The 20,236-nt window shown below is 40.8% G+C and overlaps 1 protein-coding gene across 4 annotated transcripts in view; it reads left to right on the top strand.

The window, feature by feature from the left end:
• LOC110495661 (uncharacterized) overlaps positions 1 to 20,236 on the top strand; it is a 30,389-nt gene that overhangs the window by 1,129 nt on the left and 9,024 nt on the right. For 2 of the 4 annotated variants that reach the window (XR_016488337.1, XM_036952006.2), the window contains exons 2-11: positions 5,811 to 6,095; positions 7,009 to 7,260; positions 7,410 to 7,478; positions 9,854 to 9,880; positions 10,019 to 10,087; positions 14,509 to 14,541; positions 14,835 to 14,879; positions 18,098 to 18,382; positions 19,725 to 19,808; positions 20,038 to 20,125. Coding sequence is in view for 3 of the 4 variants with exons in the window: in XM_036952006.2 (XP_036807901.2) it covers positions 5,811 to 6,095; positions 7,009 to 7,260; positions 7,410 to 7,478; positions 9,854 to 9,880; positions 10,019 to 10,087; positions 14,509 to 14,541; positions 14,835 to 14,879; positions 18,098 to 18,382; positions 19,725 to 19,808; positions 20,038 to 20,117 (1,229 nt within the window). In the remaining variant the exon portion in view is untranslated. The remainder of the gene's footprint in view (positions 1 to 5,810; positions 6,096 to 7,008; positions 7,261 to 7,409; positions 7,479 to 9,853; positions 9,881 to 10,018; positions 10,088 to 14,508; positions 14,542 to 14,834; positions 14,880 to 18,097; positions 18,383 to 19,724; positions 19,809 to 20,037; positions 20,126 to 20,236) is intronic. The other 2 variants (XM_090207878.1, XM_090207879.1) reach the window with 2 other exon arrangements.

Genomic DNA, 20,236 nt, shown 5'->3' with positions numbered 1-20,236 from the left:
AAACAAAGATAAAACAGTACATCATATGACATTATTACACCACTACACATCTACAATACAACATGTATAATACCACCATACAACAATATTACAATGTACATCTGTGTAGAGTGTGTGTGCTAACATTTGTGTGTGTATGTGTGTGTCTACCTGTGTGTGTGTCTCTTCACAGTACCTGCTGTTCCATAAGGTGTATTTTTATCTGGTTTTTATAATCTGATTCTACTACTTGCATCAGTTACCTGATGTGGAATAGAGTTCCATGTAGTCATGGCTCTATGTAGTACTGTGCGCCTCCCATAGTCTGTTCTGGATTAGGGGATTGTGAAGAGACCTCTGGTGGCATGTCTTGTGGGGTATGCATGGGTGTCTGAGCTGTGAGCTAGTAGTTTAAACAGACAGCTCAGTGCATTCAGATTGTCAACACTTCTTACAAAAACAAGCATTGATGAAGTCAATCTCCTCCACTTTCAGCCATGAGAGATTGACATGCATATCATTAATGTTAGCTCTCCGTGTACATTTAAGGGCCAGCCGTGCTTAAACTTTCATGCAGATAGGTAGAAACGGTAAGATAAGTTGTAAGCTTCCCCAAACTTGAAACCCACGAGCTGCCTATGAGCTTCACTATAACACCTTGTAAAAAAAATGTGAACGCGCAAGCCGTGTCCACCTATGGATATCAAAGGCCCATTCAACTGGTTAGTTCTGCACGCACGCTCCCTCCACATTATCAGGACAGAGAAACTACACATGCTCATTGCTCACATGGAGCACTGAAAACAAAAGACAATAAAAAAATGTACAACTCCTAAATGACGGTTATTAAATTAACCTACATTTGTTTCTCACAAGTGTAGTAGGTTGTGAACTCTGCAAACAATGTTTCCAGTCCAAAAATGATGACGGTAAATGAATGGAATGCTTGCATTAACAGTAATTCATGTAACCAAATGACAGTGATGAATGGTGGATTTAGGCCTACTGGTTACATACAGTGCATTCAGAAAGTATTCCGACCTCTTTTTACACATTTTGTTACGTTACAGATTTATTGTTAAATGCATTAAATAAAAAATGTTCCTCATCAATCTGCACACAATACCCCATAATGACAAACTGAAAACAGGTTACAAATTAAAAACAGAAATACGTTATTTAGAGGGATTGGGTTAAATGCAGAAGATACATTTCAGTAGAATAAATTCAGTTGTGCAACTGACTAGGTATCCCCTTTCCCTTTACATGGGGTATTGATCAAAATCAAAAGGGCAAACAATTCACACAATGTAACAATGAATGTGCAAGAATTGTCCGGAGACTGCGGGCTTATTCAGGACAGATTTTGGTGAGAGTGGACCCTCTCGCTTAGCCTCTTCCTCCCTGCTGAAACTAGCAAGGGAAACAGCGCCCCTCTGTCTTACTATATGTAGCCCATGTATCTGATACTGTCTGGCCAGAAAAAGTATGACATGTCATACTCCTTTTGTCCAGACAGAATCAGATACATGATCTACACATACAGAGACAGAGGGGCGCTGTTTCGCTCACATCGAAGTAAACTTGGAGTCATGTGATGCTCTCGCCCCAACCATTGCGAAACAGTTCAACCTCAGCACAGTGCTAGTCTTCGGCTTCCCAATGGGAGGTAGGTGGGCCATGAGATGATATGCTGTGTGGTCCTCCCACTGTGACTCGGGAAGGTACTGTATGCAGTTTATTAGACTACAGATGAAATAAATGATGATGAACTTCACAGGGTGGTGAAAGTGCAAGGTTATGAGTTTGATGCTCCTTTCCATTAAATATTGACATTCTTATTTTGGTGACACGACGATCGATGCTTTGTGGCCATTTGACAAATAAAAATAATAATTGCTCTCATCCATAATAATGTCATAATGTAGATAGTTTACCCCCACTGTAGCTGTTGGCTAGAGCGCATGTGCCAAGACCAGATTGGGCACATTTACTATGTAACACAACAGTCTATAATACAGTCTATATAACGCACCAGTCTATATAATGCAACAGTCAATATAACACAGCAGTCTATATAATGCAGCAGTCTATTTAACACAGCAGTCTACTCTATATAACACAACAGACAACAGTCTATGTAGTGCACAACAGTCTATATAACACTGCAGTCTCTATAACACAACAGTCTATATAATATAGTCTATATAACACACAGCAGTCTATATAACGCACAACAGTCTATATAATACAGTTTACATAACACACAACAGTCTATATAACACAAGTCTATATAGCGCAACAGTCTATATAACGCACAACAGTCTATATAACACAACAGTCTATATAACACAACAGTATGTATAACACACAACAGTCTATATAATACAGTTTATATAACACACAACAGTCTATATAGCGCAACCGTCTATATAACGCACAACAGTCTATAAAACGCACAACAGTCTATATAGCACAACAGTATATAACACAACAGTCTATATAACGCACAACAGTCTATATAACACAACAGTCTATATAACACAACAGTCTATATAACGCACAACAGTCTATATAACACAACAGTCTATATAACGCACAACAGTCTATATAGCACAACAGTATATAACACAACAGTCTATATAACACAAGAGTCTATATAACGCACAACAGTCTATATAACACAACAGTCTATATAACACAACAGTCTATATAACACAACAGTCTGTATAACACACAACAGTCTATATAACACAACAGTCTATATAACGCAGCAGGCTATATAGCACCGCTGTCTATATAACAGACAAATGTCTATATAACATAGCAGTCTATAAAGCACAGCAGCCTGTAACAGAGATCTGCATCCTGTAGCACTAATTCCAAAAGGTTTTGGGACACTGTAAAGTCCATGGAGAATAAGAGCACCTCCTCCCAGCTGCCCACTGCACTGAGACTAGGAAACACTGTCACCACTGATAAATCCACAATAATCGAGAATTTCAATAAGCATTTCTCTACGGCTGGCCATGCTTTCCACCTGGCTACCTCAACCCCGGTCAACAGCTCTGCACCCCCCGCAGCCAACTCTTTTCTCTGTATATATCAATGATGTCGCTCTTGCTGCGGGTGATTCCCTGATCCACCTCTACGCAGACGACACCATTCTGTATACATCTGGCCCTTCTTTGGACACTGTTAACAAACCTCCAAACGAGCTTCAAATCCATACAACACTCCTTCCGTGGCCTCCAACTGCTCTTAAATGCAAGTAAAATGAAATGCATGCTCTTCAACCGATTGCTGCCCGCACCCGACCACCCGACTAGCATCACTACTCTGGACGGTTCTGACTTAGAATATGTGGACAACTATAAATACCTAGGGGTCTGGCTAGACTGTAAACTCTCCTTCCAGACTCACATTAAGCATCTCCAATCCAAAGTTAAATCTGGAATCGGCTTCCTATTTCGCAACAAAGCCTCCTTCACTCATGCTGCCAAACATACCCCCGTAAAACTGACTATCCTACCGATCCTTCACTTTGGCGATGTCATTTACAAAATAGCCTCCAACACTCTACTCAGCAAATTGGTTGCAGTCTATCACAGTGCCATCCGTTTTGTCACCAAAGCCCCATATGCTACCCACCACTGCGACCTGTATGCTCTCGTTGACTGGTCCTCGCTACATATTCGTTGCCAAACACATTGGCTCCAGGTCATCTATAAGTCTTTGCTAGGTAAAGCTCCACCTTATCTCAGCTCACTGGTCACCATAGCAGCACCCACCCGTAGCACGCACTCCAGCAGGTATATTTCACTGGTCACCCCCAAAGCCAACACCTACTTTGGCCGCCTCTCCTTCCAGTTCTCTGCTGCCTATGACTGGAATGAATTGCAAAAATCACTGAAGTTGGAGACTTATATCTCCCTCACTAACTTTAAGCGTCAGCTGTTAGAGCAGCTTACTGATCGCTGCAGCTGTACACAGCACATCTGTAAATAGCCCATCCAACCAACTACCTACCTCATCCCCATATTTGTTTTTGTTTTTCTGCTCTTTTGCACACCAGTATTTCTACTTGCACATCCTCATCTGCACATATATCACTCCAGTGTAAATTTCTCAATTGTAATTAATTCGCCACTATTGGCCTATTTATTGCCTTACCTCCTTACTTAATTTTCACACACTGTATACAGATTGTTCTATTGTGTTATTGACTGTACGTTTGTTTATCCTATGTGTAACTCTGTGTTGTTGATTTTTTTCACACTGCTTTGCTTTATCTTGGCCAGGTCGAAGTTGTAAATGGAACTTGTTTTCAACTGGCCTACCTGGTTAAATAGCTGAAATAAAAAAAAATATATAACGTACAGCAGTCTATATAACACAGCAGTCTATATAACACAGCAGTCTATATAACACAGCAGTCTATATAACACAACAGTCTATATAACACAACAGTCTATATAACTCAACAGTCTATATAACACAGCAGTCTATATAACACAACAGTCTATATAACACAGCAGTCTATATAACACAACAGTCTATATAACACAACAGTCTATATAACACAGCAGTCTATATAACACAGCAGTCTATATAACACAACAGTCTATATAACACAACAGTCTATATAACTCAACAGTCTATATAACACAGCAGTCTATATAACACAGCAGTCTATATAACACAGCAGTCTATATAACACAGCAGTCTATATAACACAACAGTCTATATAACACAACAGTCTATATAACACAACAGTCTATATAACACAACAGTCTATATAACACAGCAGTCTATATAACACAGCAGTCTATATAACACAACAGTCTATATAACACAGCAGTCTATATAACACAGCAGTCTATATAACACAGCAGTCTATATAACACAACAGTCTATATAACACAGCAGTCTATATAACACAGCAGTCTATATAACACAACAGACAGCAATCTTTATACCGCAACAGTCTATATACCGCAACAGTCTATATACCGCAACAGTCTGTATAACGCACAACAGTCTGTATAACGCACAACAGTCTGTATAACGCACAACAGTCTATATAACACAACAGTCTATATAACACAACAGTCTATATAACACAACAGTCTATATAACACAGCAGTCTATATAACACAACAGTATATAACACAACAGTCTATATAATGTAGCAGTTTGTGACAAACCATCAGTATAGTTGAAAATGCTTTGGCACCCATTTAAACATGTATTTTTCATTTGGTACATGGGAATTTATCTGTAAAGTGAAAGGGAATGTGGATACCTAGTCAGTTGTACAACTGAATGTATTCAACTGAAATGTGTCTTCCGCATTTAACCCAACCCCTCTGAATCAGAGAGGTGTGGAGGGCTATGTATACTACCTCATCACTCAGACTTTTATCATCAAAAAGTCAGTCTGATGGAAACATATCTCTGAGGGGAAATGTGATTATTGTTTTATGCAGATTTTAGAATAATAGCATGAAAATCAGTCGCAGATTGGATGGAAACCTAGCTAGTGATATAATAGTGGACAGGGTATAGACAAAGACTTTAATCTGTGGTGTAGTCTAGATACATTTCTGCTCCAGTGGTGGTGGTGGGGGGGGACATACTAGTCAAAGTGGTCAGACTACATAGACCAGATACACATCAGCAAACAGAATTCTATACATAAAAAGTAAAGGTTGATAATAATGTCAGTTCAATGCCAATATGGTTAGGACTACATATCTATACCCTAACCATAATGTGTTACCCTGGATACATTGATACTCTGATACATGTATGAAATGTCTGCTTTCCAGATCTTTATCTTAAAGTGGGAGGTGAGCTCGTGTTGACGCCGGACAAGTCCACAGTGCCTGACTCCATCATAAGCATCATATGGAAGCATGGGAAGAACAAGGTGGCAGAGTGGGACAAGGATTTTGGTGGTCTGGATATCTATGGTGCCTTCAAAAACCACACAACCCTGGACAATACTACTGGAGAGCTGAGAATCAGTGGATTGGAGAAAACAGACAGTGGAGTTTATTCTGTGGAGTTCAACAGCAAACTGCTTCACAAGACATATACATTATCTGTTATCAGTAAGTGTTTCTGTGTATGTGTGTGTGTGTCTGTGTATGTGTGTGTGTGTAGAAACAGCAGGTTATGTATTTCAGTGCATCACAAGCATTTTCCTAATTGATTCCTGTTTCTTTCCTCTTTACAGAGGCAGTCCCCAAACCCACAATCACTTCTTCCTGTAACCCAGTCTATATAACACAACAGTCTATAACACAACAGTCTATATAACACAACAGTCTATATAACACAACAGTCTATAACACAACAGTCTATATAACACAACAGTCTATATAACACAACAGTCTATAACACAACAGTCTAGCATAACAGACAAGTCTATATAACAACAGTCTATAACACAACACACAACAGTCTATATAACAACAGTCTATATAACACAACTGTCTATATAACACAACAGTCTATATAACACAACAGTCTATATAACACAACAGTCTATATAACACAACAGTCTATAACACAACAGTCTATATAACACAACTGTCTATATAACACAACAGTCTATAACACAACACACAACAGTCTATAACACAACAGTCTATATAACATAACAGTCTATAACACAACACACAACAGTCTATAACACAACAGTCTATATAACAACAGTCTATATAACACAACTGTCTATATAACACAACAGTCTATATAACACAACTGTCTATATAACACAACAGTCTATAACACAACACACAACAGTCTATAACACAACAGCCTATATAACACAACAGTCTATATAACACAACAGTCTATATAACACAACAGTCTATAACACAACAGACAACAGTCTATATAGCACAGCAGTCTATATAACGCAACAGTCGTGTTGCAGCCGTGTAGAAACAGCAGGTTATGTATTGCAGTGCCTCACAAGCTTTTTCCCAAATGATTCCTGTTTCTTTCCTCTATTTACAGAGGCAGTCCCCAAACCCACCATCACTTCTTCCTGTAACCCAGACAAAACCTCCTGCACTCTGACCTGTGAGGGTGACACCACTGATGCTGAACCAGTCACCTACAGCTGGGAAGAGGGAGAGAGGGTGTCCAAGGTCTTAGACAAACAGCTAAGTGTCTCTGAATCAACCAATGGAATCAAGTACACCTGCAAGCTGAGTAATGCTGTTAGTTCGAATGTCAGTGAGCCAGTTGGAGAGGTGTTTGGTCCAGGTGAGTGGACACTCAAGTGTGTTACAGTCTTATGTATTGATATGTTAGTAACACTGCTAGTGTTGTAGGACATTTTAAGTGTGGCAAAATGTTGAGTTCCTGATCAACTCCTGTCAAAAGTATCAATACAAAATGTGTTTTCATTTCAGAGCATTCCAGTATCGGTGCTGTTGTTGCTTTGGTTGTCGTTGCCATTGTAGCGTTTGCTGTCATAATAGGTAAGAGCAGCACATCTATAGTAACAGATCACTGTACATGTACATAGTTGTGAATCACAGATTGACATAACAGCACCAACAACAGTGAGCTATACCCCCTGAAGGGGATACCTGTTATTACAGTACTGTTCAGGCTACTGTTACAGTCAAGACAAGGGGTTAGATGCACCACCTGCTGTAGGGAACAGTCTTCATAATGTGTCACAGGGAGGCACCAATTTGGACCCCGCACAGTATGGATTAGTCTAACCTGAATTAATCATTTAAAGGAATGGTAATTACTGTGTTAACCTAAACATATGAAGACATAGCCACAGTCAACATACTATACAACTGTTGTTACAAACAAACTACAAACATGACTTTAAAGAAAAGGCTCACAGTGCCTCTCTGAAGACGACATGGGTGATGAAACCACGGAAAGCCATTTATTTCCAGTGGAAGAGAAGCAAAGTGTGTGGGGGACAGTTGGTAGCATGGACGAGGGTTGTGAACAGGGCGGAACCAAAGTTGGGGAAAGCTGAACTTTATGGAAATACTTCCCACCATCGCGGCGCGCTTGAAGTACATCACAAATCAATAAAACATCATGTTAGAAAACTGCTAATAATAAGTCATGGGTAGAATCTGAATTATTTACTCCTTGCATCCTCTCTCCTCGCTTCCTTCTCAAAACCTATTGGAGGAGAAGGTCAGAGGGGAGGGACCTCTGTCTTTCTCATCCAATGGGTTTTGAGAAGTAGGAAAGAGGATGCAAGGAGTATGCCTTTGATATTCTCCCCTAGTCGCACAAGTATGCTACATGTTCGATACCATATCAACCATCCACTATAACTGTAATATGTGACGGTGCATAAGGCCTATCTGCAGGTCCATAAAAGGATTGTTCATTTTAGCTGTGTTTGGCTTTACCATAAGAATTGTGGTGTTTCCCTGGTTGGGTAGGTTACATGTAATCAGTTACCCCTAACCCTGGGGGTTTCCATTGGGTATAGCAGGATCTAGCAGTCACTCAAGAACAATCATTTAAAGTAGACAAAAATCATTGGCATGGCTCGGAGAGCAGCTGCCAGCATGGTGCCTTTTCTTTCACTTTTAGAAAGTAGAGAACAGAGAGTGACAGTTTGTTTTGCCGGTCAGCAGTTTAGGCTGGTCACCGATTGCTTTGAATTTGATGTCAGGATTTGAACTCGGCCTTGTAAACCATGTAATCTGATAGCCAGGGAATTGGGAGGTGGTGGAGTCCTCCTTTTTGGTGACCATTCAAAACCAAAAGCTATTTTTTTGCTATTAAAATATAGGTTGTGATAGCTGTAGCCTAATTGGCCCAGGAGGTTAGTGCCATTTTGGTTTCATGTGTTGTCATAAAAATAAACACAACTGAACAACTTCCCCAAAATAAATGTCCTGTTTGTTTTATATAAGCTAGGCTACTTATGGTTTTTAGTCTGTTCGTGTTCTCTTCTCCTTTGTCGTTGAAGACACTATCATGAGTTCCCACCAACATTGTCTTGTGCTCTTCCCACTTTCTACAAAGACTGTTGGTGGGAGGTCATTATAGATCTACACTGTGTGCTCCGTTCCACAAGGATGGCTATAGTCTAGGGGGTCGGCAACCTTTTTCATCTGGAGTGCCAATTTACAGTTATTCCTACCATTTCTAAAGTTCTGCGTGTCAGTTATTATTTTCATATGCGCATTGTAGGCTACCTAATCATGCCCAAAAAATTTCTAACTGCCCACAAACTAAATCATGATATAGCTGTCGACTAGACAGAGGCGCTGTCCATTCAGCACCATGCCACGGAGCTCCACTATGCCTACCTGTACCGAGGAGCTGTCCATTCAGCACCACGCCACGGAGCTCCACAATGCCTACCTGTACAGAGGCACTGTCCATTCAGCACCACGCCACGGAGCTCCACTATGCAGTGCTGAGTCACGGACGTAGCCTTAGGTTCCCTTAAAAAAGCATGTGTAGATTTAGTGATTTTCGAAATTCGTTTAGGTCTTCATGCGTCCTTGTCGATTGTAGGCCTTAGTATGTCATTTGATGTATGGCTTTTATTTCAATGCATGTGTAGTATTTATCTATCATAGTTTGCATTCGTCGTCGGCTGTTTTATGCACTGGTTACTTTCACATTGAAGTCGGCCTGGTGCAGGTACTGTACGCATGCTCTCAGAAATGATGTCTCCTTATTGCAGCTTAAGCATGTAAATGTGGGTGAAGTCACACTCAACAGCTGACAGAATGGTTAATACACAGACTTGTACTTTAAGAGGGGTTATTTCTCACTCTGTTAAACATGACACATAAGCTACTGAACCATGGGTCAACATGGAAAATAAAATGTGTATATTTGTACTCCTCAGGATTTTTGGTGTGGAAGAAAAAGACAGGTAGGATGATTCTGTCTCTTCCTGTCTCAATTATTCATACTCACTACTTCACAGAACATTTGGATTCCAGTGAAAACAAAGAACTATTTGAATGAACATGTTATTGTCTTACATTTTTGAGTTTCTATTTCATTTCAGAATATCCCCAAGACACCTGGATCGACTTTTTGAGAATGTATTGTGGTGGAATTTATGGTAGAATTTGTGGTAAGTGTTACTTACCTTAACTTGACTCTGATCCATATGCAACCTGCTGACAGGGTCCCCAAAGTAATACAAACACAACATTATTCATGTACTGTACTATATTCACAACCTTCCATGCACTACACACATGCTTCCTCACACCACAAGACAGTAGTGTTGTATTTGTCCCATTCCAGAAAACTTTTAATCTATGTGTGTGTGTGAGAGAGAGAGAGAGAGAGAGAGAGAGAGAGAGAGAGAGAGAGAGAGAGAGTCCACAGCAGTAATCCCACAACCCATAATATTTCCATGTTTTCTCTTATGCAAATACCTCCTAAATTCAAGGAACCTATTCTACTCTGTTTACAGTAAACAATGTTGATGGATGGTATAACTTTATAGGGATGCAGGCAACAATCAGAATACTGTTGCCCTGGATACTGTTTATCACACTGTAGGGGATGTTCAGGTCACCAACCTTGGAGCTTCAGGGGTTCACTCTGGGGTTGCCACGGATACAGTTTACAGCGTTTTGGAGAGAAGTCTTGTAGAGATTACTCCATGAATCAGAATAATAACAATCAGCCCACTAAACACAGGCAGTAACACTAACACACCTTTTACATGGTACTTCTATAGGGATATTTTGACCATGCAGATATGTGGTGATGTTGTCAGAAATGTGTTTCTCATATTATTAGTGGTGACATTTATTTGAAGAACATGTTTTAGTGACGTCTACATACAGTATGAGAAGGTGATTATTAATGTGAGTTTAAAGTTAGCAGTGTGTGGACTAGCATATATTGAATGTGAATGATGCAGTTGGAATCTGCAAGGAAAATGTTAAATGTAAATGGTGTACTTGTGATGAGTATTTGAAATAACCTGCTTGGTTTTGGTTTATCTTGACATCTTTGCATTTTTGCACTGCAAAATGTCACCCATAGAGGTAACACTGTGGATAAAGATTGTCACTGTCACCCCTTGCTAGTTTGTACTGTTGAAAAACCTATTATTTCGCAATCTTCTGCTCTGTTTGATTTACTCCATGGTTGTCATTCAGGAGGTTTTCAGTTCTGACAACTGTTTCCATGTTGTTTTGTTTGATATGACTGTTACCACTTTAGAGATGTGGATTGTTTCAGAACGTCTCAAGACCTTTGCAGGTTTTGTGTCTTTAAGAACTTACAGTATTTATCTACTGCAGGGGTAGGTAACCCTGGTCCTAGAGGGTCGCAGGCACAATATGTTTTTGATTTAACTGACCTAGAAGACCAGGTGTGTTGAATTTAGGCAATCGCTGAACTGATCAATTAGCTCAGTTGGTCTGGTGTGGTGCCTAGTTGGAACAAAGTCCTGCAGTTCCTACTTTACTGACATTATTGTCCCCATGGGGAAATGTTGTTGCAGTGTCATGTACATGTTTAAAGTGGCTTGGGTCCAAAATTATTTTGTGCCTTGCGGAGGGCCCTGACCTTAAGGATCTCATCCAGGACTGTCTGTGTGACTCCAAGTACCTTGCTTGTTGTGGTGATAATCCTTCTCAGCATATTTCTCTGGCTGACAGTGGCATTGCCAAATCAACAAACAATACATTGTCAGTATATAGTAAAGTCAACATTAAAAGATCCCAGCTTTTTGAGAAAGTACAGTCTCTGTTGACTCTTTTTGTAGATCAGGTCTGTACATTTACTCCACTGAAGCTTATTGTCCAAGAGGACACCATGATATTTGTATTCCTCTACAATCTCTATATTCTGACCTCTGAAAGATGTTGCAGAGGTTGGTGTTATACGCTTCCTGAAGTCTATGAACATCTCTTTGGTCTTGTTGGTATTGAGGACCAAGTGTGATTCATCACACCACTCTACAAAGGACCGGGCCATGTTGTTCCTCGTCATCATGCAATAGTACAACTATAGTACAACTATTAGTATTGGAATTAGTGGGGACAAAACACATCCCTGAGGAGAGTCTCTGTTGATGGTGCGTATGTCCCACATGTGGGGACCTACTTTGATCCGCTGTGACCTCTGGCTCAGGAAGTCCAACAGCCACAAAATTAGCCCCCCATCTTAGGAGAATTCCCGAATGAGTCTCTGTGACAGAATGTAAGGCTGGATTGTGTTGAAAACAGAAGAAGAGTCAACAAATAAAACTCTGACAGGGGATTTGGCACCCTCTAGATGTCTATAGACTATGTTGAGAAGATTAAGAATGGCATCATCAACTCCTCTGCTGGGCTGATAGGCAAACTGAAATGGGTCGAGGAGTTTCTCGGTGGCGCGGAGAATGACTTTTCACAATTTTCTCAAATCATTTCATTACTAAGGATGTCAAGGCGACATTGCGGTAGTCATTCAGCACAGAGGGATTAGATGTGTAGCTGCTCGACCGAGGAATGTAAAATGTAAAAATACCAGCCAATTGTTCAGCCCAGTGCTTTAACACATGCCCAGTTATTTTGTCTGGGCTTTAGTGGGAGTTACATCCAGGAACAACTTCACAACATCAGCCTGTCTAACAACAACCCTCTCAAACATTCGTAATGATGCTTCCATTTGTTTTAGCTCCGACATATGGTCGTCAGATTCAAATCTTGAAAAGAAAGCATCCAGTTCATTAGCCATGTTCTGGCCCTCATGTCTCCCAAGCTCAGCATTGGTTTTCCCCTGCCTATGTGGAGGGCACTTGCCATGGATTTAATCCCTTGCCAGGCCACCCTTGAGTTTCCTGAGGAGAGGGTCCTCTCCACCCTTTCCTTTATGCCTCCTTGTCCACCAGTATCTGTATTTTGATCTCATGTTGTACGTCTCTTAAAGCCTGTCTATTACCCTCCTCATAGTGATTTTAGATGTTTTGATACGCAATGCTTATTGTTAGGGAAGATTTTACACAACTGACTGTGAGTTCATCAAGATCAGAGCTGCTGTCCTCGTACCTCCCACGTAGTACAGTCAAAACACCCTTGGAGACGAGTGACACTATTGTCGTTCCAGATGTGGACAGTTTTAACTGTAGGTTTCTCCCTCAGTAGGTTGGACAGAGGTAGACATGAAGATGGTCTGATGTCCCCAGGGGAGGTCTGGTGGTGGCAGAGAAAGCATTTATTGTCCCAGAGCACAAATCAAGAGTCTTATTTTTTCTAGTGTGACATTTCACATACTGGTGGTACGTGAACAGGACCTAGTGCAAAGTACAAAGTTGTTAAAATCCCCTAAAATAAATGTGGGTGCGTCGGGGGAGATGGATTCCAGTTTCTGTGACAGATTATGAATAATCTCTGATGCTTTTGTTACATTAGCTTTTGGTTGAATGTACACAATGGTAACAAACAATTGGGGGAACTCACAGGGCAGATAGTAGGGTCACAGTGACACAGAAGCAGTTCAATGTCGGGGGTACGGAGTCTCTCTCTTACCAGTATTGATTTACACCACTGGTCCCTGACAAGCAGGCAGACTCCCCCACCGTGATGTTTCCCTGTGACGGTCAGATCACGGTCCGCTCTGACCAGTGTGAAGCCACTTCCCTGTCTGGTACTCTGTCATCCAAACAAGTCTCAGTAAACCCCAACAAACAGGCCTCCCGGTATTCGTGTTGGAAGCGCAGAGTCGTTGACAACTCATCCTCTTTCCCCTCAGTGACTGGGCATTGATCAGCAAAGTGGTGGGTAAGAGAGGTGGTGTCTGATTCCCCCGAGTTTTCCACATTTGCGTTTGGGTTTGTAATCCTCTCGCAGACATCAGGGATTAGATGGGCCATTTGGATATCCATCGTGTTTGAGTTGCATTGTAGTAGAAACTTTTTGCGGATTCCGCTGCCAGCAGCGTTTTCATAATTTAGTCCGTTTGTAGTGGGTATGTACACGATCAACAAGATCAGTCCCAACACATCACCACTGTAAAACCATCATTGACAGATGGTTTACAAACCAAGTGTACAAATTAAAAACATAAAATAACGCCACACCAAACGTCACACACACTCCTCATTAAGTATGTAGAATGATATAGCTGTCTACGAGACAGAGGTGCTGTCCATTCAACACCATGGAGCTCAACTATGCCTACCTGTACCAAGGAGCTGTCCATTCAGCACCATGGAGCTCAACTATGCCTACCCGTACCGGTTTGGTTGTTTCAGTTAAAGCCAGGGATGGAAACAACCAAACCACAGGCATAGATGCTCATCTTCATAGCTCAGAATATCACAAGAACATACATTGATTGCTATTTTATTTTAATTCTGTTAATTACTTTAAATATGAAGTCGCTGTTTAAGTCAATGATACTTGATGGTAAGACGGTGTCATTCGACTGGAATTCTGCCACTTAGCATCCTTTTCATTGTCATCCAGAAGTGAACACAACAAATACTAATGTGATCTGTGTATGAGAATGCTAAACTAAACTTTTCTCCTCTTCTCTTCTTCTCAGCTAAAGGCACCAATGGAGTCCAGCCAGAACAAGGCAAGTAATCCAGTTAATTTAAGACTTTATAAAGCAGAAGTAACTTCTTTAAGTAGCATTTGGTGCCGTAGGAGAGAGGCTGTAGTTGATGTTTTCCTTCTGTGTGATTCTGCAGAGGTTACTTTTCCTCTAATGCCATCACCAGAAATCTGTTTTAACTCAATTAGGGACCTTTACTCACGTGTGTGTGTGTGTGTGTGTGTGTGTGTGTGTGTGTGTGTGTGTGTGTGTGTGTGTGTGTGTGTGTGTGTGTGTGTGTGTGTGTGTGTGTGTGTGTGTGTGTGTGTGTGTAGGGAAAAGCAATGCAGATAAAGCTGAAAAGGGGCAGGGGGATGAAGGTATGTATGAAACTTAAGTGGACCGTTTACCCGGTAACAGAGTGCTCTGGCGGTTACAATACACTCAAGACATATTTGTCCCACATGAGTTGATTCCTGTAACTTACTGATTCTTAAAAGCTAAATATACTGAAAAAATATATACATGCAACAATTTCAACGATTTTACTGAGTTTCAGTTCATATAAGGAAATCATTCAATTAAATTCAGTAGGCCCTTATCTATGCAATTCACATGACTGGGTAGGGGCGCAGCCATGGGTGGGCATGGGAGGGCATAGGCAGGCCCACCCACTGGGGAGCCAGGCCCAGCCAATCAGAATGAATTTTTCTATACAAAAAGGCTTTATTACAGACACAAATCAAGTTTAACCTCTCTAGGGTACGTGGGACGGTAGCGTCCCACCTGGCCAACATCCAGTGAAATTGCAGAGCGCGTAATTCAAAAATACTCAATTCAAATATTTAACATTCTTCAAAATATATGTTATACATGAAAATAAAGCTTAACTTCTTGTTAATCCAGCCGCTGTGTCAGATTTCAAAAAGGCTTTACAGCGAAAGCATACCATGCGATTATCTGAGGACAGCGCCCAGCACACAAAACATTACATACAGTTAGTTACCAGGCAAGTAGATTAGTCAGAAATAGCAATAAAATGTATAACTTACCTTTGATGATCTTCATATGGTTGCACTCACAAGACTCCCAGTTACACAATAAATGTTTGTTTTGTTCGATAAAGTCCCTCTTTATATCCAAAAACCTCCGTTTTGTTGGCATGTTTTGTTCAGTAAGCCAATGGCTCAAAGGCAGTCACAACAGGCAGACAAAAAAAAACATGTCAAACAATGTTTATTATCAATCCTCAGGTTGTTTTTAGTCATAATAATCAATCATATTTCAACCGGACAATAGCTTCGTCAATATAAAAGAAAAACCAGAAAGGCGCGCTCTCGGTCGTGCGCAGCAAACAAGTCTGGGGACTTCCCAGTGTCCACTCACTCAGAGTGGTCTTACTCCCTAATTTCTCAGAATACAAGCCTAAATTCTAATTTAGGCTCTATTCTAAAATGGTTTAAATTAATTTTTTCTCATCAATCTACACACAATACAAATAATGACAAAACGAGAACAGGTTTATTGATTTTTTTGGAAAATGTATAAAAAATAAAAAACAAAAATACCTTTATTTATATAAGTATTCAGAACCTTTGTTATGAGACTCAAAATTGAGCTCAGGTGCATCTCTGTTTTCATGGATCATCCTTGAAATGTTTCTACAACTTGATTGGAGTCCACCTGTAGAAAATTAAATTGATTGGACATGATTTGGAAAGGCAAACACCTGTGTATATAAAACCAAAACCAAGCCATGAGGTCAAAGGAATTGCCCGTAGAGCCCCAAGACAGGATTGTGTCGAGGCACACATGTGGGGAAGGGTACCAAAACATTTCTGCAGCATTGAAGGTCCCCAAGAACACAGTAGCCTCCATCGTTCTTAAATTGAAAAAAATTGGAACCAGCAAGACTCTTCCTAGAGTTGGACGCCCGGCCAAACTGAGCAATCAGGGGAGAAGGGCCTTGGTCAGGGAGGTGACCAAGAACCCGATTCTCCCAGAGTTCCTCTGTGGAGATGGGAGAAGCTTTTAGAAGGACAACCATCTCCGCAGCACTCCACCAATCAGGCCTTTATGGTAGAGTGGCCAGAGTGGCCACGGTGAAGAATGGTGGCAGCATTGTGCTTTGGGGATGTTTTTCAGTGGCAGGGACTGGGAGACTAGTCAGGATCGAGGGAAAGATGAACGGAGCAAAGTACAGAGAAATCCTTGATGAAAACCTGCTCCAGAGCGCTCAGAATGGGGCAGACGTTAACCTTCCAACAGGACAGCGACCCTAAGCACACAGCAAAGAGAACGCAGGAGTGGTTTCGGGACAAGTCTCTGAACGTCCTTGAGTGGCCCAGTCAGAGCCCGGACTTGAGCATTGAGCATCTCTGGAGAGTCCTGAAAATAGCTGTGCAGCGATGCTCCCAATACAACCTGACCGAGCTTGAGAGGATCTGCAGAGAGGAATGGGAGAAACTCCCCAAATACAAGTGTGCCAAGCTTGTAGCGTCATACCCAAGAGGACACGAGGCTGTAATCGCAGCCAAATGTGCTTCAACAAAGTATTGAGTAAAGGGTGTGAATACTAATGTAATGTTATATTTACATTTTTGATTTATTAGTACATTTCGAAAAATTTAAACAAACCTGTTTTTGCTTGGTCATTATGGGGTATTGTCTGTAGATTGATGGGGGGGGGGGGGGGGGGGGGGGAACGATTGATTCCAATTTAGAATAAGACGAATGTAACAAAATGCTGAAAAAGTCAAGAAATAAGCTTTTTAGCATATGGAACATTTCTGTGATCTTTTATTTCAGCTCATGAAACATGGGACCAACACTTTACATGTTACGTTTATATTTTTATTTTTATTCAGTAAATCTTAATGACTATGTGTACAGTACATACAATTTGTATAAAACCCATATGGGTGTGAGACAACATCCCTCCCTGTAGCTGTATGAGAAGTGTATGATAAGGCTAATGTGTAATGTATGTATTATGTTGAGTGTGTAATGTACAGTGTCTATTTTGTATACAGCAGTACTGTGTGTCTCAGACCATTTTCCCCTTGGGACATTAAAGTTCATCCTCTTCCTATACGCTGTATCTATAATTATATGACAATATTTTAGGTTGACTATAATTTCATTACACAATTTCCGATACATCTCATGCCTTACTTTTATTTTCCTGCATCAGTAAAATCAGGAAGTGCATCATCTATGCCTCTACCGCCATTCAATCCAATTAGACTGGTTTTGGATTTCTCCCTGAACAATAAGTTTGCCATTTTTGATATAATAGTAGACAGCCTCCGAGGCAGGGTGTACCCAAAGATTGTCAGCTGTAGTGTAGTCTAGATACATTTCTGCTCCGGTGGTGGTGGGGGGGGGGGGGGGGGGGGGACATACTAGTCACGGTGTTCAGACTACATAGACCAGATACACCCAGCAAGCAGAATTCTAGATATAAACAGTAAAGGTTGATAATAATGTATCTTTCAATGCCAATAGGGTTAGGACTACATATTTATACCCTAACCATAATGTGCTACCCTGGATACATTGATACTCTGATACATGTATGAAATGTCTGCTTTTCCAGATCTTTATCTTAAAGTGGGAGGTGAGCTCGTGTTGACGCCGGACAAGTCCACAGTGCCTGACTCCATCACAAGCGTCCTATGGAAGCATGAGAAGAGCTACGTGGCAGAGTGGGAAAATGAATTTGATCGTCTGACCATCTATGGTGTCTTCAAAGGCCGCACAACCCTGAACCAGACTACTGGAGAGCTGAGAATCAGTGGCTTGAAGAAAACAGACAGTGGAGTTTATTCTGTGGAGTTCAACAGAAAACTTCTTGACAAGACATATAAAATATCTGTTAGCAGTAAGTGTTTCTGTGCGTGTGCATATATCTGTGAGTATGTACCCGTGTGTATGTCTGTGCGTTGCCGTGTAGAAACAGCAGGTTATGCAATGCATCACAGGCATTTTTTTTGGTTCAGTACACATTATACTGTGTATTATAAGTATTGGAGTTTTTCTTTCAAGTTATCTGATTAGAGAAAGTTTGAACTTCTGTTCTCCATAGCAGCAGGTCAAACAGTCCTAAATATGAGTCAAAGCCTGATGGTAAGAAGACAGTGGCATTCACCTGGAATTCACTGAGCCTCCTTTTCATTCTCATCCAGAAGTGAACACAACAAATACTAATGTGGTCTGTGTATGAGAATGCTAAAGCTCTCTTCTCTTCCCCTCACTTCTGTTTATACAGTCTTAAATGAACTGGATGACTTGCCTGGTTCTGGCTGGACTACATCACTGACTTTAACTTCTTTAAAGATGTACTACACAGAAATCACTCCATTTCCTTGTTGATCAAATTCTAGTAGTTTGCCTAATTTCAGTTTATGTGAAAAAAACAAGCTGCCATTGTGTAGAATCATTTTACCATCTAAACCTCTGAAAAATATATTTTCCATAACCAAAAATATTGTATATTCATATTTTTGAAGCTGGTGTAGAAAACCAAAATGGGAAGCATAGAACTATCACACATAGAACAGATCTACTACCTCTTATACTTGCTTGCAATGGGAGTGAAAGATCTATAACTCACATTTCTATGTGGATTTGGTTGGATCGCCCAAAAAGTTACATATTGTTGCTTTAAGCAGTGTTTGATGCAGTAGGAGAGAGGCTGTAGTTGATGTTTTCCTTTTATTTGATTCTGCAGAGGTTACGGTTCCACTAATGGCCATCTCCAGAAATCTGTTTTAATTCAATTAGGGACCTTTGTGTGTGTGTGTGTGTGTGTGTGTATGTGTGTGTGTGTGTGTGTGTGTGTGTGTGTGTGTGTGAGATTGCACAGCTGTAAATCCCACCACTGAGAATATTTTTTTCTCAACCTTATGCAAATTTAAAGGGAAAATACATTTTAAATTCAAGGAACCTCTTCTACTCTGTTTGCTGTAATCAATGTTGATGGTGTAAATGTACACGGTACGCATAAAAAGGTTGGATGGAAACCTGGTTACAGATTGAGGTGAAAGTGGTGTTACACTGGAATTCTACCATCAAATATGTTGAGGATTGTTAGAACAAGTCTGGTTTAAAAAACATATTGTGGTGGGAGGGCTTGCTGTCTAAGAAAACACTGTCTGGGAAACACTGGTGGTTCAGTAGAGAGGCTGTCGTACATGTTTTACCTTCTCTGTGTGTTTCCTCAGGGGGCGATGATGAGACTACAATGAATGGCAGCGCTGCACCAGGGGGCGACCTTGACGCCACTGAAAAAGGAGAGGCAAATGGAGGTGTGTATGAGAAAGGGACAGTTCACCTCAAATCCCTCTGTATGCGTCAGGATAAATGTACAGACCTCAGTCTCAAATAGATGGGAAAGACTGGCATCATCTTAAACTGTCACAAACAGTGATAACAGAGAAGGAATCAGTGCCATTGTTATTACAGCATTCTTGAATCACATGAATTCTGAATGGTTCCATTTCTCTAGTTGAGTTCTCCTATTGTGTTTTCTTGCAGAGGGGTCCGTGCTGCTGAAAGAAGACACGGTGAAGTACGACAATGGAAAGGGGGAAACAGAAGAGAATTCAACATTGTAGGACGGACGGTAAGTTGGAGTGTGATAACAATGTAGACTGTTTTCACTTCATTTCCCTTTATTGTGCAATACTTCTGGTCAACTCACTATAAGTAGACTGTTAGTCTGTTACCAACTCTT

Source organism: Oncorhynchus mykiss, chromosome 18 (genome assembly GCF_057628025.1).
Source record: "Oncorhynchus mykiss isolate SJ-2025 chromosome 18, ASM5762802v1, whole genome shotgun sequence".
NCBI classification, from domain to species: Eukaryota; Metazoa; Chordata; class Actinopteri; order Salmoniformes; family Salmonidae; genus Oncorhynchus; species Oncorhynchus mykiss.
The sequence above is the reverse complement of the archived record's forward strand: the minus strand, read 5'-3'. Positions and strand labels throughout refer to the sequence as shown.